This window comes from Scyliorhinus torazame, chromosome 1, assembly GCF_047496885.1.
Source record: "Scyliorhinus torazame isolate Kashiwa2021f chromosome 1, sScyTor2.1, whole genome shotgun sequence".
Lineage (NCBI taxonomy): Eukaryota > Metazoa > Chordata > Chondrichthyes > Carcharhiniformes > Scyliorhinidae > Scyliorhinus > Scyliorhinus torazame.
In genome coordinates, this window is record NC_092707.1 from 181,548,402 (window position 1) to 181,574,744 (window position 26,343).

General features: G+C 48.9%; 1 protein-coding gene across 3 annotated transcripts in view; it reads right to left on the bottom strand.

The window, feature by feature from the left end:
* Nucleotides 1-26,343, bottom strand: part of LOC140418106 (disks large-associated protein 2-like) — a 1,176,606-nt gene that overhangs the window by 108,508 nt on the left and 1,041,755 nt on the right. For all 3 annotated transcript variants that reach the window (XM_072501530.1, XM_072501537.1, XM_072501527.1), the window contains one exon: nt 12,978-13,198. In XM_072501530.1, coding sequence (XP_072357631.1) covers nt 12,978-13,198 — 221 coding nt within the window. The remainder of the gene's footprint in view (nt 1-12,977; nt 13,199-26,343) is intronic.

The following is a 26,343-nucleotide window of genomic DNA, read 5'->3' on the forward strand; positions in this document are numbered from 1 at the left end:
TGCAAAAATCCAGCCCTTAGTTTCTTGCTTCAATTATCAACAATGTAGACACTTCAGAGGAGGAATTTGCCGGTACAGCACTGCTTCTGGAAAATCTATGCTGACTATGTTGATTCTCCAAGGACAGACAGCGTCATTGGTCACTACCTTTGTGGCTTGTATGGCTTTCTTCAATTATACCAATGCATGCTGCATTGTTTTTAGTTCATTCACAAAATGTTGTCAATGAAGAAATGTTTGTGGTGCTGCTTAATCTTTAATTGCAGCAGTTAGGGTTGTAGATGTGGCACATGGACTGGCAAGATTTAATAGACCCTGTGACTTCTCAGCACTCTTAGCGGAAAAAAAATATAATTATCAATGCAATTAATTATTAAAGCGGGGAGAGGTCAGCAGCATACTGTTTTTGCTGCTTCAATACTTTATTCACAGCTCATCAGTTCTCCCATCACACTGCCACCCTCACAAAACACACACAAACATGCACACAGGGTTTTTAAACCTAACTGGAAAAGACAAAAATAAGGGCTGGTGAAACAAAGGTAAGATAGTAAAAAAAAAACAGTCACCGAACAAGCAGCAGGGAACAACAATGCCAACGTCTAACAACAGTTTACCTCTTAAGGACGCACAGATGGGAAATAATTTGTAATACAGAAATTGAACAATTAACATGAGCAAGATCTTGCCACTGAGTCAGAGGATTGTGGCTTGAAGTCACACAAAAGGGACTTGCACTCATTAAGCAGGCTGAGACTTCGGTGCAATGCCAAGGGAGTACCACAATGTCGGATATGAAGATACGCTAGCTGAAGAGAGGACCTGAATGCCTTCTCAGGTGGGTGCAAAAGATGACTGTTTAAAAGAAGAGTAGGAGAGCTCACCCAGTTGTTCTGGTCAATATTTATCCCACAATGGCCATTACTAAAAAAACAGATTGCCTGGTCCACCACACCACTCTTTGCGGGGTCTTGCTGTGCACCAATGATCAAAAGAGTTTTGGAACGTCCTGGGGTCAGGAGAAATGGAATATAAATGAAAATCCTGTCTATGATTTTGCAGGGGGAAATCAAAAGAAAATCAGATCTTCTCAAGCACGTTGTAGCATCTTCAGCCTGTGGAGAAAATGTCAGGTAAAATGTCAGTTGTACGGGCCTATTTCATTCATACAGTTCCTAAAATAAACTTAGCAGATGACAGCTATATTATTACTGTCACCCTCAAGTACACTTAGAATAATTAAATGTCTCTTAAAATGACAGGGCTGGGATCTGTCCAAAACATCAGTGCTACTTGTATTACTGGAGTCAGTGACAAAGAAACTTCCTCTTTCATTTCAATTGGGTGCAACCGCACAATTGCAATTAGGAAATGGATTGGACATAAGATCTTAAATGGAACCGTATTTTAACCAATAATCACTTTGCAGCAATTCAACCAACCCTCCCAATATCCCTAAAACCCCTGAATCATAATGTTCATTTTCAACTGTCCCCTCCAGGGGGCAGCACAGATCTAGGTATAAATGGTAAAAAAAAAAATCAGTTATACATGTTAAATGAAAAATTCAAGAGTGGGGTGGATATAAATGCTGCCAGTTGCCGCAAAAACATATGCACAATGCCGATCAGTGGTCAAAAATACGAGAGATCGTGGGACAAAATCTGAATGCAGTTAATTCAAAATGCATGAAAACTTTTCAGCAGGGCAGCAATTAAATTTGAGTTTTCAAAACGAGCAGGTCCTCCAGGGCGGTGTAGCAATAAAACGTTGGCTGTATGCTACTTCATCAAATCTTGCTCAGGATACAACGGTGTCTCTCGTTCTGGTCCGACAAAATAATTCCAGATATTTCCAGTGGGAGATTTTCAAAATCAATTTTCCAGCAGTGCTTGAATTTTCTGGCGTTGCAGCAATTGTAGTCATTACAGCAGAAGATTACACGTGGGCGCAATTGCCTCCTATCCATTCCCGTGACTGATATATCGACCTGGATTTGCAGCAAGTGGCGAATGAATGAGCGTGCTACACTTAAACTGGCTACAGATTCTCTGTGTAGGATTTAATCCAGTCGGTTGTGACTGAAAACATGGGGTGCAATCTAACGGAAAAGTTATTTGTAGCAGGCTTTGCTGGGAGTTTCTCCCGGCTCTGTCGGCGGATCCCTCAACGCTATCTAACCACATTTAGGGCGCGATCTTCCGTCCTCGTTACACTCACGCTCAAGCGTAACGAGGACAGTGAATAGCGAGAGAGGCCAAAAACTAGGGCCGGGATTCTCCTGGAATCGGCGGGGCGGCCCGTACCGGCGCCAAAGAGCGGGGCGAACCACTCCGACATCGGGCCACCCGGAAGTTGTGGAATCTTCCGAACTTCCGGGGGCTAGGCCGGCGCTGGAGTTGGTGCATGTGCAGAACCGCTGGCGTGTTTCCTGCGCATGCGCAGGGGGTTTCTTCTCCACACCGGCCATGGCGGAGCCTTACACAGGCCGGCGTGGAGGGAAAGAGTGCCCCATGGCCCAGGCTCGCCCGCAGATCGGTGGGCCCCGTTCGCGGGCCAGGCCACTGTGGGTGCCCCCCCCCCACCCCGGGGCCGGATCCCCCCGTGCCTCCCAGAGGGCTACGCTAGCCGCCCTCCGCCATCCCGCCGGTATGGACCATGTCTAATCCACGCCGGCGGGACTGGCTGAAAACGGGCGGTCACTCAGCCCATTGTGGCCTGGAGAATTGCCGGGGGGGGGGGGCCGCTGCCAACGGTCCCCGACCGGTGCGGCGCGATCCCCGTCCCCGCCCAAAAACCGGCGCCGAAGAATTCAGCAGCCAGCGTCGGAGCGGTGGGATGGGATTCACACCGCCCTCCGGCGATTCTCCGACCCGGTGGGGGGGTCGTAGAATCCCGCCCGAGATCTGCGCAGGGAGCCAAACAGTTTGCGATGCCAACCGGCCCAATCCCATAAGCCAAATCGGGAAATTGCCAAATTGTGGCGAGAAACCAATTATCACCACTTCAACCCCGTTTCCATACAATCAGCGAGAGCGACCCCATATCCACCGGCCTCCTGGCATTCAATAGTCTCCCCAGCATGTGCTCACACTGGTGCCGATTAGTACTCCTTTTGAAAAACGAGAACCTGGCGGTAGGGCTTCCGAGGGAGTTGAGGAGGTGAGTAGCAATCTTTGTGCACAGGCAAAGAGCCGGGGTGTGCTGGGCTTGCCACCCCAGTGCTCGGCGGGGGTAGGAGCCTGAGGCAACCTATTGTCCCTGTACGTCTGCTCCACCGATAACCCATAACCACCACTGACCGCTGAGGACTTTGGCTGCGCGGTTGAAGGCTATCGCTAATGGAGATTTGGCAATCGTGGTTAAGTGAGCACTTGACACATGCCAAGTGATTTCCAGTCAGTAGGTGGGCCATGTAGCATGTGGGAGTCATTGTGTCGCATGCCAATCGCATTTTGCTGCCTGAACACTGCGGGAGGAAACATCACACACGCAGCAGCCAACATCCGAATACCCAGGGGTTGGGACACAGCTCCGGGGACATATCCACAGCCGGAGGCTAGGTGAGCACCATGGTGGTGGTTGGGGGGGGTGGGTAAGGTGGGCGGTTGTCGAGAGAGATGGGCAAAAGGTCCTGGGGTCAGCCCGCATTGCGGAAGAAAGTGACAGAGGCATCATAATGGTTGTGCAAAAAGTTGTTTAATGTGTACGATACTCCATTCTCGATAGTGCTGCCTTCCCAACCCCCCAGCCCCAACCCCACCTCCTCCCCACTCCTACATAACCCCACTCACCCCCTCCCCCCTACCCTGGTGCCCACAGTGATGCTCAACATGCCTGACCCTCCTAGTTCTATCATTACGTCTTGGTGTTTCCCCAGGATGCATATCTAAGGTGGAGGCAGCCAGCTGCCTACTTTGTCCTGTGGTCCCCGATGCCCCTGATGGGCATCTCTGGGGGCTCTGGAGGGCCCCAGCTCACTTGTCAGTGACACATGCACAGCCGTGCCGCCCTGTCCCATGTTCTGACTCTGAGATGCAGCCTCATCAGAGGGGTGCAACTCGGGGGAGCTGGCAGGCACCGTCGCCACTCCATGGGACGGTCTGGGTTGGCACACAGTGGCCACTACTCCCAATCGGTGCCCACAGGGCCCTGGGGTTCACCTTGGGACAGAGGGGCGGCTAGTTCGAGCCCCGGCTGCCTCTGTACCATCTGGCTCTGCCAGCCCTGGCGGTTCCCTATGGTCCGCACCATGGTGTCGATGCCCTCGGCGATGCTCCTCAGTGACTGGGACATGCTCTGCAGTGCCTCAGCCATGCCCACCTGTGACTGGGACAAGCTCCGCAGTGCCTCAGCCATGCCCACCTGTGACTGGGACAAGCTTCACTGCCCATTGCCCATTCCCATCTGAGAGCGGGACATGTTCTGCAGAACCTCATCAAGGTCAGCCTGGTACTGGGTAACCTACCCCAGTGAGGCAGACATTGTGCCGAGACCCTCAGCCATGGCCGTCACCGACTGCTCGATGCCTTGGACACCTTCACTCATGGTGCTGACGTCGTGCACCAGGCTCTCCACTGCGGTCGCCACCCTAGCTGTCTCGGTGCCACTCATTGCCGGCACCATCTCCAGCACCTATAGCCACTGGGACTCCTCCAAACAGCTGTGGATCTGTTAGAGTGACGCTGACATCTTCTTCTTAATGTCCCGGCCCCTCCCTATCGTCTCCATGACGGTAGCACAGTGGTTAGCACTGTTGCTTCACAGTGCCAGGGTCCGAGGTTTGATTCCAGGCTTGGGACACTGTGCGGAGTCGGCACGTTCTCCCTATGTTTGCATGGGTTTCCTCCAGGTGCTCCTGTTTCTTCCCACAATTCCGGAAAGACGTGCTGTTAGGTAGTTTGGATGTTCTGAAATCTCCCTCTGCGTACCCGAACAGGCGCCCGAATGTGGCGACTAGAGGATTTTCACAGTAACTCCATTGCAGCGATAATGTAAGCCTACTTCTGACAATAAAGATTATTATTATTATCAGCTCCGGGTAACTCTGTTCCACAGGCTCAGTATCAGGCTGGGACCAGCTGGGCCCAGGGATCCAGCAGCCCTCCGACTGCTGTCTCGCCTGGAGGTTCCTGCCTCCAGTCGATACACATCAGCAGCAGTGTGGTGCTCACCAGATTGTGCCCCAGGAGCCTGACAACTAACATGTCCCACCGAGATGTGTGTCTCCGCGCTGGTGGAGGGTGGGGATGACAGATATTATTGTGGCATCCTCGGAGCTCTCCACCGAGATGTTCTCCTCGGAGTCAGGAAAGGGTGCCACCCGGGATGCGCTGGCGCCGCCGGCTGAAGGACCAGCAGGAGAATGAACATGTGGTCAGTGGGAGGGATGGGTCAGTCAGTAAGGCAATCACTACTCACGTTTGACAGGTCCTCCGGGAGGAGCCCGGTGGTTCATCACCTCTGCGGCGTCTGCCAGCCTCCGCGCTGGTGACTGCACTGTCCTCGGCCACATCCGTCACCGCCAAGGCCCGCTCCTCAAAGGAGGCGAGGATTCCCAGGTCTGGCACCCCTCCGCCAGTCTGGGCCCTCTCCCGTCAATTGTGTGAGAGCTTTTCCTGAGGAGTCACAGAGAGGGCATCATTAGCCACACGCGTGGTTCAGTGGTGGGAGAGGGGGTGTGAAGGCAGGGTTGTGGGGGAAGCAGGAGGTAGGGCTTGAGGTCACTTGGAGATTTTGGGGGTGGATGCTCCCTTGGGGTGGGGAGGGGTGGGCATTGGTGTCTACTCACTCGTGCCGGCCTGTGTAAGTCGTTGACCTTCTTCCTGCACTGAAGGTCAGTCCTCTTGGTCTGTTGGAGCTGACTGCTGCCGTCACCTCATCCCAGGCAGCACTGGCAGCCTTGTGGCTCACCCCCCAGGGGAACAGGAAATCCCTCCTGGTCTCCACCATCCCGGGTGGCACCCTCTCCTGACTCCGAGGAGAACATCTCGGTGGAGAGCTCCGAGGATGCCACAATAATATCTTGTTGGCGAACACGGTCTCTGTGAATCAGCTGGCGAGGCATTATTTGCGGCGAGAAGCCTGTGAGACCTCGTTAAGTGGACCAATTAATGTTGAATTGCATTGCCAGTTTTGCTGGACTGAGCGTCGGGAAACCCACGGCAATTCCTGCTTGCTACAATACTTGGAAATCTTTCCAGAAGATCGTGCCCGTAGTCACTTTTTTGGGGCCTGTGGGGTTTCTCACCGGTTTAGTCCACAGGATTATTCTCATCACTGGGGAGCTGAACACATGAGCCAGACCAACTCCTCAGAGATCGGAACGCTATTCTGAAAGGTGCCCTGATCTCTGAGTGAGCTTGAAGGTCTTCCACGCCCACCAACCACGGGCAATGTCAACCCTCCACACACATGGACATTACCCTCCCCCCTAAATGAGGACATCCCGCTATGAGGTCCCTGATGCCCCCCACAACCCCTTCCATATCCACCCCTTCCAGGAACTCCTCCCTTCACCTCCCTACCTCCCAAAGGCCCCTACTTACCTGCCCAGAACACTCCCACCCTTCATACGCCCCCTCCGCCCTCCTTTCATGGGCATGGCTCCCTATCAGACCCTGATCCTTGGCAGTGCCACCCTGGTACCTGGGCACCCTGGCACTGCCACACTGGAAGTGCTGCTGTTGGCTTTGCGGTGCTACCCGGGCACTTTGACAGTGCCAATGTGCAAGTGCCAAGGTGCAAACCTGGCATTGTCAAGGTGCCCGCCTTCCAGTGGGAGGGCCAGGGAGCTGTCCTGCACTGTCACTGACCACCCAGGGGCCTCTAATGGACTGGGGGACCCCCTGTGTGCCATTCCCCCTGGTCCACATTTGTATGGATCAGTACTGAATAGCGCCTGGCTGGGGCTTCCCTTCGGAGGCCGGTAGATCCTGGGTGAGCTTGCTGAAGTTGGTTTAAAACTGATTTAAGTGAGCGCGGCCTCATCACGCCCATCATGAGTGGGATCCTGATCCCGACACCTCGCTAGATCTGGGTAGATCGTCCGAGGTGTACTGGCTGCTAAGAAGCCCGGTGCTTCACCCGGCGTTGCGTCCATGCTGTCCGAGCCCACTTAATCATGGGAGGGGGCCCCGCTCCAGTCTCCTGATGACGGGAAAACCTTCCCTAATTAGGTCGGAGGGCGATAAGGCCTGGAATTCTGGCTGTTGTCAGCATGATGTCATTTCGACTCATTAATGAACCAGTTGACCATATTATCCCTGAGCTCATTGCAACTTGGTTTCATCCCCGGATGGCTGCCAGCAAACCATGTTAGATTTGTCAATGGCCTACCGGGCTGGGACTTGTGGGGTCAGGCAAGCTGTGCCTGATCGAGGTACCCGGCATTGGGTGGGGGGGTGGGGGGGGGGAAGGGTGTGATGCTGGAAACCAGCCCCCTGCCCTCACCTCCACACCTCTTCCCTTCCCTTCACCAGCACCCTGCAACCCAAATCCCACCTCACTCACCCATGGTCTGGGGTCCCGGGGTGATCCTGGGCGTCTGGTAGGTGCGATGCCGACAGCAGCCCCACTCCTGCTGACACTGGCTGCATGAGGAGCCATCAGTCTTTGATTGGTTGGCTGCTCTCAGAGGGTGTGACCTCTGGCACTGGGGTCATCAACCAGGGCAAGGCATGCTGGTGGCCATTTAAGCGCTTTTAAAGCAGTCGATTTTATCGGAATAAACAATTGTTCTCACTTGTTCTCCAACTGGTTGGTGAGACCCTCTCTAAAAAATGTAGGCCCGTATGAGTGTTTTCATTGGATCCTAAAGTTATTCGGGAGCCAAAAATCCCTCGACAGAAGAATCAGGGATCTGTATAATAATAGCAATAACCTTTATTGTCACAAGTAGGCTTACATTAACACTGCAAGTTACTATGAAAAACCCCTTGTCACCACATTCCGGCGCCTGTTCGGGTACAAAGAGGGAGAATTCAGGGGCGGGATTCTCCCAACGCGCGGCTCAGTGCTGACGCCGGAGTAAAAACGGGGGTGTTTTACTCCGGCGTCGGCGCCCGTTCCAGGACCCCATTCTGCAGCCCACAGGGGGCTAGGACGGCGCTGGAGCGGCCTACACCTCTCCAGCTGCCGATCCCGGCCTGAACCCGGCGCCACGGGGTACGCACATGCGCAGTTGGGCTGGCCACTACGGGGGCCCAACCAATCGTGGGTCTTAAGATAGAATATTTAATTCAATATCAAGTTATGTGCAGAAAGCGCAACAAAGAGAGGGAAAGAAAGATGGGATTAAGAGAGCAAGAAAAACAAATCAGAAACAAAGGTAAAAATACACAAACTTTGTTTTAACATCTCCAAGAATAATTAAAATCTGAATGAATGAGACTGCTCAATTGTAAAAGTTACTTTGCAGTGACAGAGATGTTGTTTGACATTAATTAAGATTTATCATGCTATTTTAAAAAAAAGTACTTCCACTTGAATGGACAAACTCAAACTTTCGCTGGCAATTTTACTGGATATCTATTTCATAAATACAGCAACTTCACATTAATCCATGTTTTTCAATGCTGACTCTCTAGGCAAGATGTGGGATTTGTACAGTTTTGGGGGGAGAGAAGCAAGTCAGACAGCAATTGCCTGATTTCCACATTTAGTTGCTTATGTGCAGCACCCCAAAGCTGTTGTCCAATTTACTCTGAGCCTCACCATGGCCGGGATTCTCCCCTACCCGGCGGGGCATGGGTCCCGGCGGGATGGAGTGGCGTGAACCACTCCGGCGTCGGGTCGCCCAAAGGTGCGGATTTCCGCTCCACCGGCTGGCGTGGAAGGCCTTTGGCGCCACGCCAGCCGGGGCCAGAAGGACTTCGCCGGGCGGCGGAAGTCCACGCAGGCGCGGGAGCATCAGCGGCCGCTGACGTCATCCCCGCGCATGCGCAGGGGGTATGTGTCTCTTACGTGTCGGCCATCGCGGAGGCTGTGGCCGAGGCGGAGGGAAAAGCGTGCCCCCATGGCACAGGCCCGCCCACGGATCGGTGGTGAATCCAAAAATAAGGTGGCAGCTACACCGGTGACCTTAAAAAAAGAGTCATGTGTGCTTTACGAAAAAACATGTTCACAGACTCATGAAGGTGGCTCAGGATAAATCAGAGATGTGATGCTTTCAGTGTACCAATGTGTTGCACAATGGGATACTGTATGTATGATCATACCATTATCATTTCCCAATGGTGAGTGTTTTTGATCTAAACAGGGTTGACCAGGTGGAGAGGGAGGGTAAATTTACTCTAAGTGGACGAGAGTGGATGGAGAAAATTGAAGCATTGGATTGGATTTGTTTATTGTCATGTGTACTGAGATAGAGTGAAAAGTATTTTTCTGCAAGCAGCTCAAACAGATCATTTAGTACATGAAAATAAAACGAAAATACATAGAAGGGCAACACAAGGTCCATAATGTAAATACATAGACACCGGCTGGTGAAGCATACAGGAGTGCAGTATTAATCAGGTCAGTCCATAAGAGGGTCGTTTAGGAGTCTGATAACAGCGGGGAAGAAACTGTTTTTGAGTCTGTTCGTGTGTGTTCTCAGACTTTTGTATTTCCTGCCCAATGGAAGAAGTTGGAAGAGTGAGTAAGCCGGGTGGGAGGGATCTTTGATTATACTGCCCGCTTTCCCCAGGCAGCGGGAGGTGTAGATGGAGTCAATGGGCGGCAGGTTTGTGTGATGGACTTGGCCGTGTTCACGACTCTCTGAAATTTCTTGCGGCCCTGGGCCGAGCAGTTGCCATACCATGCTGTGATGCAGCCTGATAGGATGCTTTCTATGGTGCATCTGCAACAGTTGGTAAGAGTCAGTGTGGACATGCCGAATTTCCTTAATTTCCTGAGGAAGTATAGGCGCTGTTGTGCTTTCTTGGTGGTAGCATCAACGTGGGTGGACCAGGACAGATTTTTGGTGATGTGTACCCTAGGAATTTGAAGCTGCTAACCATCTCCACCTCAGCCCCGTTGATGCTGACAGGGGTGTGTACAATACTTTGCTTCCTGAAGTCAATGACCAGCTCTTTAGATTTGCTGGCATTGAGGGATAGATTGTTGTCTTTGCACCCCTCCACTAGGTTCTCTATCTCCCTCTTGTATTCTGACTTGTCGTTATTCGAGATCAGGCGCACTATGGTCGTGTCGGCAGCAAACTTGTAGATGGAGTTGGAACCACATTTTGCCACACAGCCGTGTGTGTACAGGGAGTATCATAGGTGGCTAATTACGCAGCCTTGTGGGGCCCCAGTATTGAGGACTATTGTGAAGGAGGTATTGGTGTTTATTCTTACTGATTGTGGCAGCATCTGTTTGGAATATATTTTGTCCAGCTTTTTGTGGCAAGTATCAGAGGTATTGTTAGAAGCTAGTAGACTGAATTTTTGTGTGTGTGTGATAAACGAGCAGATGGATGGGGAGGGCAAAGGGATACTGTAAGGTAGATAATCGCTCTTGTGGTTGCAAAATGGTGAACAGTGTGAAGGTACTGCTTCTGTTATCTATAATTGTGTCATCAGATCAGATCTATAAGCAGCTCCGAAATGAAAACACATAAAAAATAGTAACTCCATTACAGCCTTGGTCCAAGCATGGGTAAAGAGTTGAATTCCAGTGAGGATGTGTGAGTGACTGCACTTGATATCAAAGCAGCATTTGACAGAATCCCGAGCAAAGTTGATGTAATGTGAACCAGGGGACAAACTTCTCCAATGGTTGGAGTCTTATCCAGCGCAAAACATATGGCAATGGTCGTTGGGAGTCAAATCATACCAGCCCCAGGACATCAGTGCAGGAGTTCGTCAACATTGTGCCCTCGGCCCAAACACCTTCAGCTGTTTCATCAATGCCCTTCCCTTCATCATAAAGTCAGAAGCAGGAATGTTTGCTGATAAAGTGGACAGTGTTCAGTACCATTCGTGACTCCTCAGAACTGAAGCAGTCCGTTTCAGCATGCAACAAAACCCGAGCAACATTCAGGTTTGGGCTGATAAATGTTTAGTAGCATTCACATCACAGAAGTAACTGGCAATTGCTCTCTCCGTAAGAGAGAAGCTAAGCATCTCTCCTTGACATTCAATGGTATTAGCATTGCAGAAAAGTATACCATCAACATCCCGGCAATTACCATTGACAGAAACATAACTGAGCCAACCATATAAGTACTGTGGCTACAAGAGCTAGCCAGAGTCTGGGAATTCTGCAGTGAATAACTCACCTCCTGACTCTTCAACTTCTGTCCACAGCCTACAAGGAGCAAGTCAGGAGTGTGATGGAATACTCTTCACTTGTCTGGATGAGAGCAGCTCCAACAACATTCAAGAAACTAGAGTGTCTCTATGACACAATAACTGCAACGATTTAAGAAAACAGTTCACCACTTCTTTCTCGAGGACACTTAAGGATGGGCAACAAATGCTGGATTTGCCAGCAATTGTCAGGTTCTATAAAAGATAAACTTCAATACAGATTTCAGTAAAATATGAAAAACAAATTAATCCCTGCACTTTCAAAATTGTCAGGAGATTAGCGGCTAAAAAGATTGGGCTAATTCTGTAATTTTATATAAATATTTGGCTCCAATTCTAATGGGCATTGTGCGACTCAGGGTGAACGCTATCAAGAGTTGGAGAATGGAACATTTCTTCACCTGTTTTGCTTCAGTGGCATCATCGCACAGTCTGGATCAAGTACTGTGCAGCTGACTGGAAGAGCTACCTCTACACTGCCCAACTATATGTATAACCCCAACCTTGAAAAGCAGCAGCATGCGATTGCTGGTTACCAGAATGATCATCCTTATGGCCTCTCTGAGTGAATCTGTCAATTGTCATGCAGAATTATTGGCAGTTATTTTTTACTATAGACCTACAACAATTGGGAACTGGGCAGGGTAACTGGACAGATCCTGTCCAAACTCATTTTGTCAGAGGCCCTTTTACATCTGCCAGATATGGGATATTTATACCCATTGGACCTGACCAGAATACAACCCCAGGCTGAAAATATGATAACATTTTGTTAAGCAGTTACCAGTTTAAATGTCCATTCTGATCAGGAAATTCTATTGGGTACAAAAGAATGGCAACCTGTAATTTTGAGTGAATCATTAGAAATAAAAACTGCAAGCACTTGTGATTTTTATAACAATGTCATCAAGTGTTATTGTGAAAATTAAGACATCTTTACGTGGTTGCTATTATTTTGGATTTCCCATATCAATTTCCCACTCATGTGCGGAGATTTGTATTTTTCCACAATAGAAGTGGTCCAATGCGGTGCTCCTCTTAGCTGTAATAATTTATTTGATAACCTGGCAAAAACTCAGAATCAATGCACAGATATGTTAGATAGTCTCTTGGGTTCAGCATCATACAGATTCCGCACCCCCCCCCTCCCACAACTACCTGAACAGGTTGTGTGCCCCTTACAATAACAATGTATATTCCACTATTGCCTGGTATCTAGCCCATGATAGCATGGTCACTGATTGGCTATTCCTTTACAGGAAATATCACACCCAACACAATCCTGATCTTACTAGTCAGCCATAAATGTACATTTCCTGTGAGTGTTATTGGATAGCAATCAGGTGTGAAACGCCTGGAAATGTTTCCTCTCTCTATTCTCGGGAGGCATCGAGGTCAATAGTAGAATCCCTACTGTTGCACACGTTGAGTTCAGATAATGCCACCATCCCAGACAAGGAGAGTAGCTATCTCAATTGAATCTTCCATACAAACCATGCATCTTCGTTGGGGAACTGGGTGCGTACCTTTCTGTGCTTCTCATATAAAACACTTGTGATGAGTGTCGGTTTTTATGTGATGTGTATTACAGGTCTCTGGAATGAACGTGATACAACCCAATAAATAAAAACACAGCAACATAGCCCAAGCTGACTGGGACGCAGCAGTCTGCTTTAACCTTACTTCGAGCGAATCTGCTCACTGCTGCTTCCCACGCCCAGCAATTTTGGATAGTTCTCGTGCTGAGTAGCTCCCTTTGGTGACATCTTTGGACTTGAGTCTGAGTCTCCACTTTCATCATCTCCCATTGCTTTGATGTAGCTGCCACTGCGCATTCTCCGACAAGGGATTTCACCGTCCTTGTTCACTCCTGGATAACCACCTCCCCATTCATCCTGGGGCACCTAAAAATCAAAACAAAATGGAATGGGTGAAGGAGTTAAATCCAATGCTGCAAACAATATTGTTGACTAATATAGTACATTTTAATGGAGTATTATGGGCATTCCCTCTTGGCAGATATTTCATTTTTGTCATAAATCACATTGGATGCTTGCGTGTGATCTCAGTGACTTTGCTATCTTTTGGCTGTACCGCTTTTTGAAAGGCAGAATGTCTTGTTTGAATTTGGGAGAAGTACACAGATATAGTCCGCGGCAAGGTTGCCTCCTGCCTTTAGGCAGAATATAATTTTTTTTGCTTTCAAACAATCAATGGGAGTAAATACCACTACAATAAGGAACAGGGTGGGATTTCGAGCCCTTCCCACAGTGGGATCCGCTGATCCCACCAAAGTTGGCCCCAGCAGAAGGTTTCCCGGCAATGGGGGTGTGGGTGAACCATGCAAACGAATGGAAGATCCCAGCAGCGGCAAATGGCCCGCTGCATCCAGTGTGGGAAATCCCACCACTAGGGAGGAGGGAGGGCACACACAGAGGATCCTGGCCTATAGCCATTTGTGACATGTCAGTCTATATAATCATCACAGTTTGTTCATTCACATCTCTCTCTTTCTTTGCCTTTTGGATTATGTGGACATACATTACCATTCCTTCATTGTGGTGGTGGTGGTGGTGGTGGTGGTGGGGGGGGGGGGGGGGGGGGCGGGGCGGTCAAAATCCTGAAATTCCTTATCTAGCTGCAGTACGGGAGTATTTTCATCACAAGACATGCAGCAGTCCAAGAATGTCCACCATCACCATCTCCAAGGTAACTAAAGATGGCCAATAAAGACGTGGTGGTTTGGTGAATTAGACATTCTGAATTCTCCCTCAGTGTACCCAAACAGGCGCCGGAGTGTGGCAACTAAGGGGATTTTCACAGTAACTTCATTGCAGTGTTAATGTAAGCCTACTTGATAAAGATGATAATTATTTTTAAATGCCAACCTTGGCATCTGAGCCTATACTCCAAGAATGTTTTATTTAAAGTGGGTAACCTTTCGTTCAACACCCTAATTATCGAAAACTCTTTTATTTTAAAAAAAATCTGTTTCAAGCTGCTGGAAACAAACTTTACCCTTTATCTCATGATTATTTCGAATAAGTGAAATCCATCAGTACTGATTACAGTATCAACACAAGCCCAAGACAAAACCCCCTGGAAATAAAAATCTGATTGACCAACATCAAATCTATTCCTTTGGTTCTGATTTCAGCCTCTTGTAATTTTCTCAAAAGCAATTTGCTCAAAATACAGGGAAATACACACACAATAATCCGATTCATTCCTGACATTTAAAATGATTACATATATTTTAAAGTATTTTTATTCAAATTTTTAACATTTTAACATTTAAAACACATAACATTACAAAGTAAAACCAAGCAAAACCTCAAACCTGCCAACCCCCACACCCTAACCAACCTCCCCACCTCGCCGCCCCCTTCCCCTCCCCCCTAGCATTTGACGGTGACCATCTCCCTGAAATGTAGTATAAACATATCCTATCTCTTATGGAACGCCTCCATTGCCCCCCTCACCTTTTCCTAGTACAAGAACTCCATTAAATCCCCCAGCCACACAGCGGCACTGGGGGGAGAAACTGACCTCCACCCGAACAGGACCCTCCTACAAGCAATCAACGAGGCAAAGGCTAAAACGTCTGCCCCCGCTCCTGTCTGCAACTCCGGCAGCTCCAGCACCCTAAATATGGTCCCCAAGGGACTGGGCTCTAAATCCATGTGCAAGGTCGCTGACATAGTGCTAAAGAACGACCTCCAAAATTACTCAAACTTCGGGCAGGATCTCAACACACGTAAATGATTAGCCCCCTCCAACACCACTCGCAAATATCCTCCATCCCCTCAAACAGCGAGCTCATCTTTGACTTCACCAGGTGTGCTCTGTGTACAATCTTTAGCTGTATCAACCCCAGCCTCACACACAAGGTTGAGGCATTCACCCTCCACAGCACCTCACACCACAGCCCTTCCTCCAGCGCCATCGCAAGCTCCTTCTCCCTCCTGCCTGTAATATCCTCCTCCAAAATCCTCCCATGGATAGCGGAGATGACCCCCCTCCCTCCATCCCCATCATGTCTAACACCCCCTCCAGCACCAAGACGGGCGGTACCACCTGAAAAGACGGAATTTCTTTCAGCAAAATCCTGCTCCTGCGCCTCCCTTCGCGGGTATCCCAAACTTCTCCCCCAGCTCCTCCAAACATGCAAACTGCCCTTCTAAAAATAAGTCCTTCATCCCCAGCACCCCTCACTCCTCTCATCCTCGCACAATCCTCCATGGCTCAAACCCATGGTTCCCTCGAAGCGGCATCAACTTTGACCCCACCCCCACTCTAAAGTGCTATCGAAATTGCCTATATATTTTTAGCATGGCCACTACCACCGGATTCTCCGAATACGTCCCTGGAGCAAACAGGAGCGGCGCCGTTGCCAGTGCCCGCAACGCTGGCCCCTTACAAGAGCCTGCCTCCATCGTCACCCACAAAGCTTCCATCTCCCTCCTCCAACCCTGCACCTTCTCAACTTTCACTGCCCAATAATAGGTTCGGAAGGTCCAAGCCCCCCCAACTGTCGCCCGCTCTGAAGCACTGTCCTCCTAATCCGTGCCACCTTCCCTGCCCACACAAATGACAAAACAAACCTTTCAATCCCCATAAAAAACTATTTCGGCGAAAAGCCCATTAGGCACAGAAATAAAAAAAACACAGCAAGATATTCATCTTAACCGCCTGCACCTGCCCTGCCAACGATTGGGGAAGGCTATCCCACCTGAGTAAATCTGCCTTGACCCTACCCACCAGACCCGTGAAGTTCAGATACCACCTGAAATGGCAACGCCCCCGCCCTGACTGCCGCTCCTGGAGAAGACACCACAAAACACTCACTTTCTCCCAAATTTAACTTTTGGCCTGAAAAAGTCCCAAATCTCCTAAACAGTCCCATTATATCCCCCACTGAAGAGCCCGGGTTGGAGATATACAACCACAGATCATCAGAGCACCTCAGCGCTATGGCCAAGGGCTCTATTGCCAGTGCAAACAGAAGGGGGGACATGGGGCACCCCTGCCTCGTTCCCCTATGCAACAGGAGGTATCCTTAATCCATCTCATTTGTGCACACACACGCTATCGGATCCTTATACAACAATTTCACCCAGGCCACAAACCTAGGCCCAATCCCAAACCTCTCCAACACTGCAAATAAATAGCTCCACTTCACAGGATCAAATGTCTCCTCCACATCCAGTGGCACCACCACCTCCGGCTCCTTCCTTTGTGCCGGAGAAAGAACCACATTCAACAGACGCTGCACATTTGATGGTAACTGTCTGCTCTTTATGAACCCTGTCTGATCCTTCCCAATCACCTTCGGGAGGCACAACTTCAGTGCCAGAATCTTCACCAGAATCTTGGCATCGACATTCGACAAAGATATTGGCTTATACGACCCACACTCCACCGGGTCCGGGTCCTTTTTAAGCAGCGATGAAATGGATGCCTGCCCCATTGTCTCTGGCAATGCCCCCTTAGTCACCATGTGGGGTGCTTTTGCTAACACTGTTGGGGAGGTTTTAAATTAATGTGGCAGGGGGATGGGAACCAGATTAGGAAGTTAGAGGTCAGTAAAGAGGCAGCAACTAAAGCCAGTAAGGTACTAGATAATAAACTCAATGTGACTAAGGGGAAGAGTAGACAGGGAAGAGATGATGAACGCAAAGAGACAGGTGGTCTGAGGTGCATTTGTTCCAATGTGAGAAGTGTAGCAGATAAGGCAGATTAATTTAGGGCTTGGATTAGTACCTGGAAATATGATGTTCTTGGTATTACGGAGACTTGGTTGAGGGAAGGGCAAGACTGGCAACTAAATATCCCAGGTTATAGATGCTTCAGGAGGGATAGAGAGGGAGATAAAAGGGGTGGAGGAGTTGCATTACTGGTCAGAGATGATATCACAGCTATGATTAAGGAGGGCACGATAGAGGATTCGAGCACTGAGGCAATTTGGGTAGAGCTAAGAAATAGGAAGGGTGCACTAACATTGTTGGGACTTTACTACAGGCCTCCCAAAAGCGAGCGTGAAGTAGAGGTACAAATATGTAGGCAGATTATAGAAAAATGTAGGAGCAATAGGGTGGTCGTGATGGGAGATTTTAACTTTCCCAACATTGAATGGGACTCATGTAGTGTTGGAGGCGTAGATGGAGCAGAATGTCTATGGAGCATCCAGGAGAGTTTTTTAGAGCAGTATGTAAATGGTCCAACTCGGGAAGGGGCCATACTGGACCTGGTATTGGGGAATGATCCCGACCAGGTAGTTAAAGTTTCAGTCGGTGATTACGTTGGGAATAGCGATCACAATTCTGTCAGTTTTAGAATACTCATGGACAAAGACGAGAGTGGTCCGAAAGAAAGAGTGCTAAATTGGGGAAAGGCCAAGTATAACAAAATTCGGCCGGAGCTAGGGAATGTGGATTGGGAGCAGCTCTTTAAGGGTAAATCCACATTTAAAATGTGGGAGTCTTTTAAGGAAAGATTGATTAGAGTGCAGGACAGACATGTCCCTGTGAAAATGAGGGATAGAAATGGCAAGATGAGGGAACCATGGATGACGGGTGGAATTGTGAGACTAGCTAAAATGAAAAAGGAAGCATACATAAGATCTAGGCGACTTAAATCTGATGAAGCTTTGGAGGAATATCGGGAAAGTAGGACAAATCTCAAACGCGCAATAAAGAGGGCTAAAAGGGGTCATGAAATATCTTTGGCTAACAGGGTTAAGAAAAATCCCAAAGCCTTTTATTCGTATATAAGGAGCAAGAGGGTAACTAGAGAAAGGATTGGCCCACTCAAAGACAAAAGAGGGAATTTATGCGTGGAGTCAGAGGAAATGGGTGAGATTCTTAATGAGTACTTTGCATCGGTATTCACCAAGGAGAGGGACATGACGGATGTTGAGGCTAAGGATGGATGTTTAAATACTCTAGGTCAAGTCGGCATAAGGAAGGGGGAAGTTTTGGGTATTCTAAAAGGCATTAAGGTGGACAAGTCCCCAGGTCCGGATGGGATCTATCCCAGGATACTGAGGGAAACGAGGGAAGAAATAGCTGGGGTCTTAACAGATATCTTTCCAGCATCCTTGAGCACGCGTGAGGTCCCGGAGGACTGGAGAATTGCTAATGTTGTCCCTTTGTTTAAGAAGGGTAGCAGGGATAATCCAGGGAATTATGGACCTGTGAGCTTGACGTCAGTGGTAGGCAAGCTGTTGGAGAAGATACTGAGGGATAGGATCTATTCACATTTGGAAGAAAATAGACTTATCAGTGATAGGCAGCATGGTTTTGTGCAGGGAAGGTCATGTCTTACAAACCTAATAGAATTCTTTGAGGAAGTGACAGCGTTAATTGATGAGGGAAGGGCTGTAGATGTCATATACATGGGCTTCAGTAAGGCGTTTGATAACGTTTTCCATGGCAGGTTGATGGAAAAAGTGAAGTCGTATGGGGTTCAGGGTGTACTAGCTAGATGGATAAAGAACTGGCTGGGCAACAGGAGACAGAGAGTAGTGGTGTAAGGGAGTGTCTCAAAATGGAGAAAGGTGACTAGTGGTGTTCCACAGGGATTCGTGCTCGGACCACTGTTGTTTGTGATATACATAAATGATCTGGACGAAGGTATAGGTGGTCTGATTAGCAAGTTTGCAGATGATACTAAGATTGGTGGAGTTGCAGATAGTGAGGAGGACTGTCAGAGAATACAGCAAAATATAAATAGATTGGAGAGTTGGGCAGAGAAATGGCAGATGGAGTTCAATCCAAGCAAATGCGAGGTGATGCATTTTGGAAGCTCTAATTGAAGAGTGGACTATACGGTCAATGGAAGAGTCCTGGGGAAAATTGATGTACAGAGAGATCTGGGAGTTCAGGTCCATTGTGCCCTGAAGGTGGCAACGCAGGTCGATAGAGTGGTCAAGAAGGCATACGGCATGCTTGCCTTCATCAGATGGGGTATTGAGTACAAGAGTCGGCAGGTCATGTTACAGTTGTATAGGACTTTGGTTAGGCCACATTTGGAATACTGCATGCAGTTCTGGTCGCCACATTACCAGAAGGATGTGGATACTTTAGAAAGAGTGCAGAGGAGGTTCACCAGGATGTTGCCTGGTATGGAGGGTGCTAGCTATGAAGAAAGGTTGAGTGGATTAGGATTGTTTTCATTGGAAAGACGGAGGTTGAGGGGGGACCTGATTGAGGTCTACAAAATTATGAGAGGTATGGACAGGGTGGATAGCAACAAGCTTTTTCCAAGAGTGGGGGTATCAATTACAAGGGGTCACGATTTCAAGGTGAGAGGGGGAAAGTTTAAGGGAGATGTGCGTGGAAAGTTTTTTACGCAGAGGGTGATGGGTGCCTGGAACGCTTTGCCAGCAGAGGTGGTAGAGGCGGGCACAATAGCATCATTTAAGATGCATCTAGACAGATATATGAATGGGCGGGGAACAGAGGGAAGTAGGCCCTTGGAAAATAGGTGACAGGTTTAGATAAAGGATCTGGATCGGCGCAGGCTGGGAGGGCTGAAGGGCCTGTTCCTGTGCTGTTATTTTCTTTGTTATTTGTTCTATGTCCTCAAACATCTCCACCAACAGCAGCACCACCTTATCCAGAAACGTGCTATAAAACTCCATCGGGAGATCATGCTGCTCTGATCTCTTACCCGCCTGCATCTTCCCTGTCGCCACTTCTTCCACCCCCACTGGCTCCTCCAAGCCTGATCTCTCATCCTTTCCGACTTCGGGACACTCGGATCATCCCAAAATCTCCCTTATGTCTGACTCATCTTCCGGAGGCACTGACTTACACAAATTCTTATGGAACTCCTCAAATGCCTTGTTCACCTGCCCGGGTGACGCTACCAGCTCCCCGTCCCATCCAGGAACTGAACAATCTCTTTTGCAACTGCATGCTGGCGGAGCTTGCCCTGCTCCTCATACTCATAGAAGGCTTCACTTGCCCGCCTCAACTGTCAAACCTCTTTTCCCATGGACAGAAGGTCAAACCTTGCCTGTGACTCCTTCCTCCTTACCAGAAGTTGGATCCTCCGCATTCCTCCCGTCCACCTCCAAAATTTCCTCTACCAACGCTGCCGCTCCTCTCTTACCTCTCTGTCACCATGAGGTGACCTCACCCCTCACTACTGCTTTCAACCAGACCATTGACGGCAAAATCTCCCCATTCCTATTAAATCCTACATAGTCCTCAATCACCTTTCCCATTTTGGTACCAAAATTTGGGTCCGCAACAATCTTACGTCCAACCTCCACGTAGGCCTCTGACCCGGCCCTTTTCCAGGACTACATCCACTCAATGTAGAGCATGGTCGGAGATAACAATCATCAAAGATTCTGCCTTCCTCACCTCGGCCAACAGTGCCTTCCCCATTCCAAAATGTAAATCCTAGAATACACATTGTGTACTGGCGAAATACTCCCTATCCTGTGGGTGCAAAAACCTCCACAGGTCAGCCTCCCCCATCTCCCTCATAAACGCAGCCAACTGCTTCGCACCCCCCTCCCTCCATTGAGGGGGCCAGAGAATATGACTTGGACTTATCCACCTTCGGATTCAGCACTGTATTCAAGTCCCCCCCCGCCCCCAATATTAGCTGACGTATCCAAATTTGGTCTGGTAGTCAACATGTTCTTCATAAATCCTATGTCATCCTAATTCGCCAACCAGCACCACCAACCTCCCCTCCAAAGCACCCATTACTATTATGTATATACTCCCCTGGTCAGCCATCACCTTTTCCATCTGGAATCTCATCCTCTTACCCACGGGTATTGCTACACCCGGACCCTACTATCAAACACCGGACTCACCCAGTCCTTCCAAATCTTCAACTGGTCCTTCACCCTCAGGTGGGTCTCTTGCAGAAGCACTACATTGGCTTTCAAGCTCTTCAAATGTGACAAGACTCTTGCTCGCTTCACCGGTCTCCCCAACTCTCACACGTTCCACGTTATCACTGGATCGGGATGGCCTCTCACTTCCCCTGCCCCTACTATCAGTCATAAGCTTTACTCCTGGCCCTGCCCAACAGGCGGGATCCACCCCTACCCTACTCACCGACAGCCAACTACCCTTACCTCCCTTTCCAGAAACCCCTCAGCCACTTCCTCGCGAAACCACATCTCCCAGTATCGTCCCCATCCCCCCACCATTCATACCGCCTAGACCCATTGAAACCTGTCCATACAGGTGCCTACGACCGCATCCCCACACCTTACTCCCAATTTACGTTTGCTAGCAAGGCGACCCCTGCCTGAGCCCCCTCCCCCACACAAAGAAAACTAACACAAAGGCACCCCCCACACCCAAAGCTTTCAAACTCCCAAACCGAAACAAATCCCCACAAATCCCCAAACCATCCCTTCCCAAACACAACCTGCCAAGAGAAAAAAAGAAAAGATAAGAGAAAAAAATAAAAAAATTAACGCAACCAAAGTCCAAAGTCTAATCCTTCAGCTTTCACAAAGGTCACCGCCTCCTCAAAGTAGTAGGCCGGGATCCTCCATTCCGCCAGCCCCATTTTCCAGTGCAGTGCGCCCCGCCGGCAGTGGTATTCTCCGTTCCCACAGCAGGCCAATGGGGTTTCCAATTGTGTCCACCTCCATGCCATCGAGAAACCCGCGGGCGTGGGTGCGCTGCCAGTGAAGCGGAGGATACCACCGACGGAGAATCCCGCAGGTAGACTTTGGAGTTATGTCTGAGCCTCAGCTTCACCGGGTAGATCACCCTAGACCTCACATTGTTTTATACAACGCCACTTTCGGCCGATCAAAGGCTGCCCGCCTTGTCGCCTGTTGCACCATGTGACCCTGGTATATACAAATACCACAGCCTTCCGACCTCACCTCTCAATTCAGCTTCGCCCACTTTAGAACTTTTTTCTTCACTTGCTAGCTGTGAAAGCAGACTATCACTGCTCTGGGTGGCTCATTTGCCTTTGGTTTAGGCGGAACAACTGGTGAGCCCTCTCCAGCTTGTAGAGGGAGGGGTCCTTCTCCCCCTATCAACCTGGCAAACATCTCCGCAAAGCACTTTGTCGGCCTCTGGCTCTCCAGCCCCTGAGGCAGCCACACGATCCTTAGATTCTGCCATTGTGACCTACTCTCTAGGTCCTCCACCTTGGCTCTCGGCCCTTCGTTACTCTCCACCACCCTCTGCAGCTTCTCACCCATCGAGGTGAACTGATTGCTTTGCTGCGGCAATGCCTCCTCCATCCCTTTCAACGCTTATCCTTGTTCCCACATCACCATCGAAGTCTTTGCCAAAGCATCGTTCATTGGGGCAAGTCTCATCCACCCACTCCTTGAGCAAGGCCATCAGCTCCAGGTGATGCCTGTCAAAGTGCTTGTAAAACAGCCATTTAAACCCCCCCGCCATCACCTCGGCCAGCTTATCCACCATAATGGGCATGGCCCCACTTGGTGAGCACGCTCCCGCCATATTTCCTCCTGCTGAACTTCCCACCAAACACGGCGGCGGATCTTCGATCTTTTTTCCCCAGATCCTTTTTCTGAGTTTTCGACATCCTTTGGTTGCCTTAAGAGTTTCCAACAAATAATCATATAAAATTCCCCCAAAATCTGGGTGTGAAGGGCCAAAAAACAAAAGCTCTAACAGGAGCCACCCAATGTGAAACCTCCACCTACATGTCACCACCGGCGGTCCGACTCTTAGAGTTATACAAGCGATTTTGATACGGACAGCACAGTAGCATAGTGGTTAGCATTGTGGCTTCATAGCGCCAGGGTCCCAGGTTTGATTCCCCCGCTGGGTCACTGTCTGTGCGGAGTCTGCACGTTCTCCCCATGTGTGCGTGGGTTTCCTCCGGGTGCTCCGGTTTCCTCCCACACTCCAAAGACCGTGCAGGTTAGGTGGATTGGCAATGCTAAATTTCCCTTAGTGACCAAAAAGGTTAGGAGGGGTTCTTGGGTTATGGGGGTAGGGTGGCAGGGAGGGCTCAAGTGGGTTGGTGCAGACACGATGGGCCGAATGGCCTCCTTCAGTACTGTATGTTCCATGTTCTATGATACGCCCAGCTGCTTCAGAGCTGCATAGAATCTATTTAAAAGAGATGCATTTTTCAAGCATTCCTTCCTTCCACTGGCACTCATGCTCCTTATCAATCAAATAAACTTTGCTATCACAGATTTTCTTTTTATTCATTCATAGGAACTGAGCATCACTGGCCAGGCCAACATTTATTGCCCATCCCAAGCCACAAGTCCCGAAAGATGTGCTGTTAGGTAATTTGGACATTCTGAATTCTCCCTCTGTGTACCTGAACAGCAAAATCCTGCCTATGATGTCTGAAGCTGAGCTCAAGATTAATTAGGACCCTGAGGTCTTGAACAATCTGGCTCAGCCTCAGTCTATAGGGATCAGAGTTCATGGTAGGATCTGAAGACAATCTTCCCAATATTTAATTGGAGGAAACTTCTGCTCGTTTTACATTGGATCGTCAAAATGGCAGGGGGTGTTTGAGAGGGGAGGCGCTGAGGTGAAGCTAAAGTGGCATCAGCGGACACGTGAAAAGCGGCGTGATGTTTTCAGCTAATGACGCCGAGGGGCAGCATGTGGATGAGAAATAGGAAGGGGAAAGGACGGAGGTGTGAGAGCAACAAGAGAATCTATTGCTGGGGATTCTGTATATATGGCTGGGCAGAACAGAAGCAGCTGGGTGCTATCCCACCCAGCTGGCCAACAATCCAAAACTAACCATTATTTTTGTTTGTTTTGAGAAAAGAAGCCTCGATTTTTTTCCCCCCCAACAAGCAGTTCATTCATTACAGCGCAATTCTCTAATCTTTGGTACTGGTCGACTTATTTGATATAATTTGCTACTCTTGGCGTAGCCAACACCAACTTGGTGAACCAGATCCAGGCGATGTAGATTATGTTTTTGTATGATTCCCTGCGGCTTGGCCTTATGTTTTCTCACAATCTCTGTCATTCGCCATCTGTCTAAATGGCTTCACACTAGAGTTCCAGCTGCGAGCATTTATTGACCATGCAGGTGATCTAAAATCACTGCTCCTCGGTGACACATGACATAGAACGCTGTCGGACAAAAATTGTGCGGTTGGCAGTTGCTCAATATTTGAGGTCCAAGTTTTCAATTTGTAGGTTAAATATATACAGTCAGAAAAATACAGAAAGCGAAAAGCCAACAGGGAATTGCGTGAAAGGCTCTAAAGTCTGTTGGGTGATCTTTTCTGAGAATGTGGGTAGTTGTTTGTCCTTCAAAGTAAATATGTGAGTTTTCATAAATTGATCTAATATATAAGGCAGCCGAAAGAAGAGGCATTGAAGTTAGATCTGAAAAGTCAGACAATCTTAAATTTGTGAGTGTGCAATCCAGACCTTCTTCAATTAAATTATGAATCTAGAAATTGAAGCGTGGGTATTAGTCAAATGAACCTTTAATGTAATCAGGTAACATTGCTCTCTGTCTTATATTAGTGAATTTTAAATGAGTGAAGGTCTATTTTATAATAGCAGCACGCGGAACATTGCAAAAATGAGGTGAATGCTCAGTTGTTGCATTCACTAATGCTAATTGGTGCGCTATACTGAGGAAATGCAGAAATACACTGAAATAAGGCATTCTCATTTTCTCTTGTGCATCGTGTCAACCGTGCCCCGAATCTACTTAGCTTGGTAAAGACACTTCTGCCTCTGAATCAGAAGTTTATAGGTTCAAGTCTCATTCCAAGACTTAAGCAGATTATTTAAGCTAACTTTTCAGTGTGTATTGATCTTTTATAATAATCTTTTACCGTCCCAAGTAGGCTTACATTCACACTGCAATGAAGTTACTGTGAAAAGCCCTAGTCGTCACATTCTGGCGCCTGTTCGGGCGTAAGTCACAGCTCTGTTAGAGAAAACAAGGCCCTGTCTCCCTCTCTAAGTTGGGTGTAAAAGCCTCTTTGGTATTCTTCATTCCTCAACCAACACCACTAAAAAAAATAATTGACTGGTCATTCATCTCATTGTGTTTGTGGGACCTTGTTGTGCCCAGACAGACTGCCACATTTGGCTAGAAAACATCAGAAGTAAACCATTGGTGAGGAAGTGTCTTCAGAGGTTCCGAGGCCACAAAAGCTACATTTTATATATGCAAGTCCTTGCTTTCTAAGTATCGAAGCTGATTTGGTGTCAGGCATATTTTAACCTGCTCAGGTCCTTACAGCACAGGAAGAGGCCACTTGGCTTACCCTTTCTGTGCCATCTCTTTGAAAGAACAATCCAATTAGTCCCTAATCCCCTGCTATTTCCTCCAATCTGTATAAATCTTACCCTACAAGCAAATATCCAATTTATTTTTTCTCAGGAAAGTAGTTTAGCAAAATGGGTTATCAAAATGCACCACGGAGCTGCTATAACAAGGTCTTAGAGACCAAGAGCTGATTAGGCGAACGCCCGGAGAATCCATGTTTTTGACAAAATTGGGGGTGGCACTGCTTCCGCATTGCTCCACCCACTCCAAAGCCTTTGGACATTGCCTGAGGCCCGCCCCCCGATGCTCGTTCCCCGACCGACCGAGTTCCCGACAGCGTGGGCCTCTCATAGTCTCGTCGGGAACTTGACGTGGCGGCTGAGGACTCAGTCTAGCGCCGCCACAGTTGGGAGAGGGCGATCCGCCGGCAGGAGGGGACATTATTCGGGGCTGGGGGCACTATGGGGGGTGGTCTGGGGCTCGTGAGCCGGCCGAAGGGGGGGGCTATTTTGTGGCCCGGGTCCGTGAGCGGCCGCCGCCATGTAGCACAGCGCAGCCGCTGCAGGCCTCCACCGTGCGTATGCATGGCCACAGATCTGGCAATTCTCTGGGGCTTATCAGCAGCTAGAGCTGGGTGCTTTACGCTGTCGTCCTGCTCGCACCCAGCAAAATGGGGAATTGCTGCGACCATCAATTCACACGAGACGGCGAGTTGAAGTGAACAGTGGTTTTAATCAGCTAGAACTGTGCCTGCCTGTGACTGCTCTGCACTGAGAGCCGCCTGCAGGGCAGCAGATCTATATAC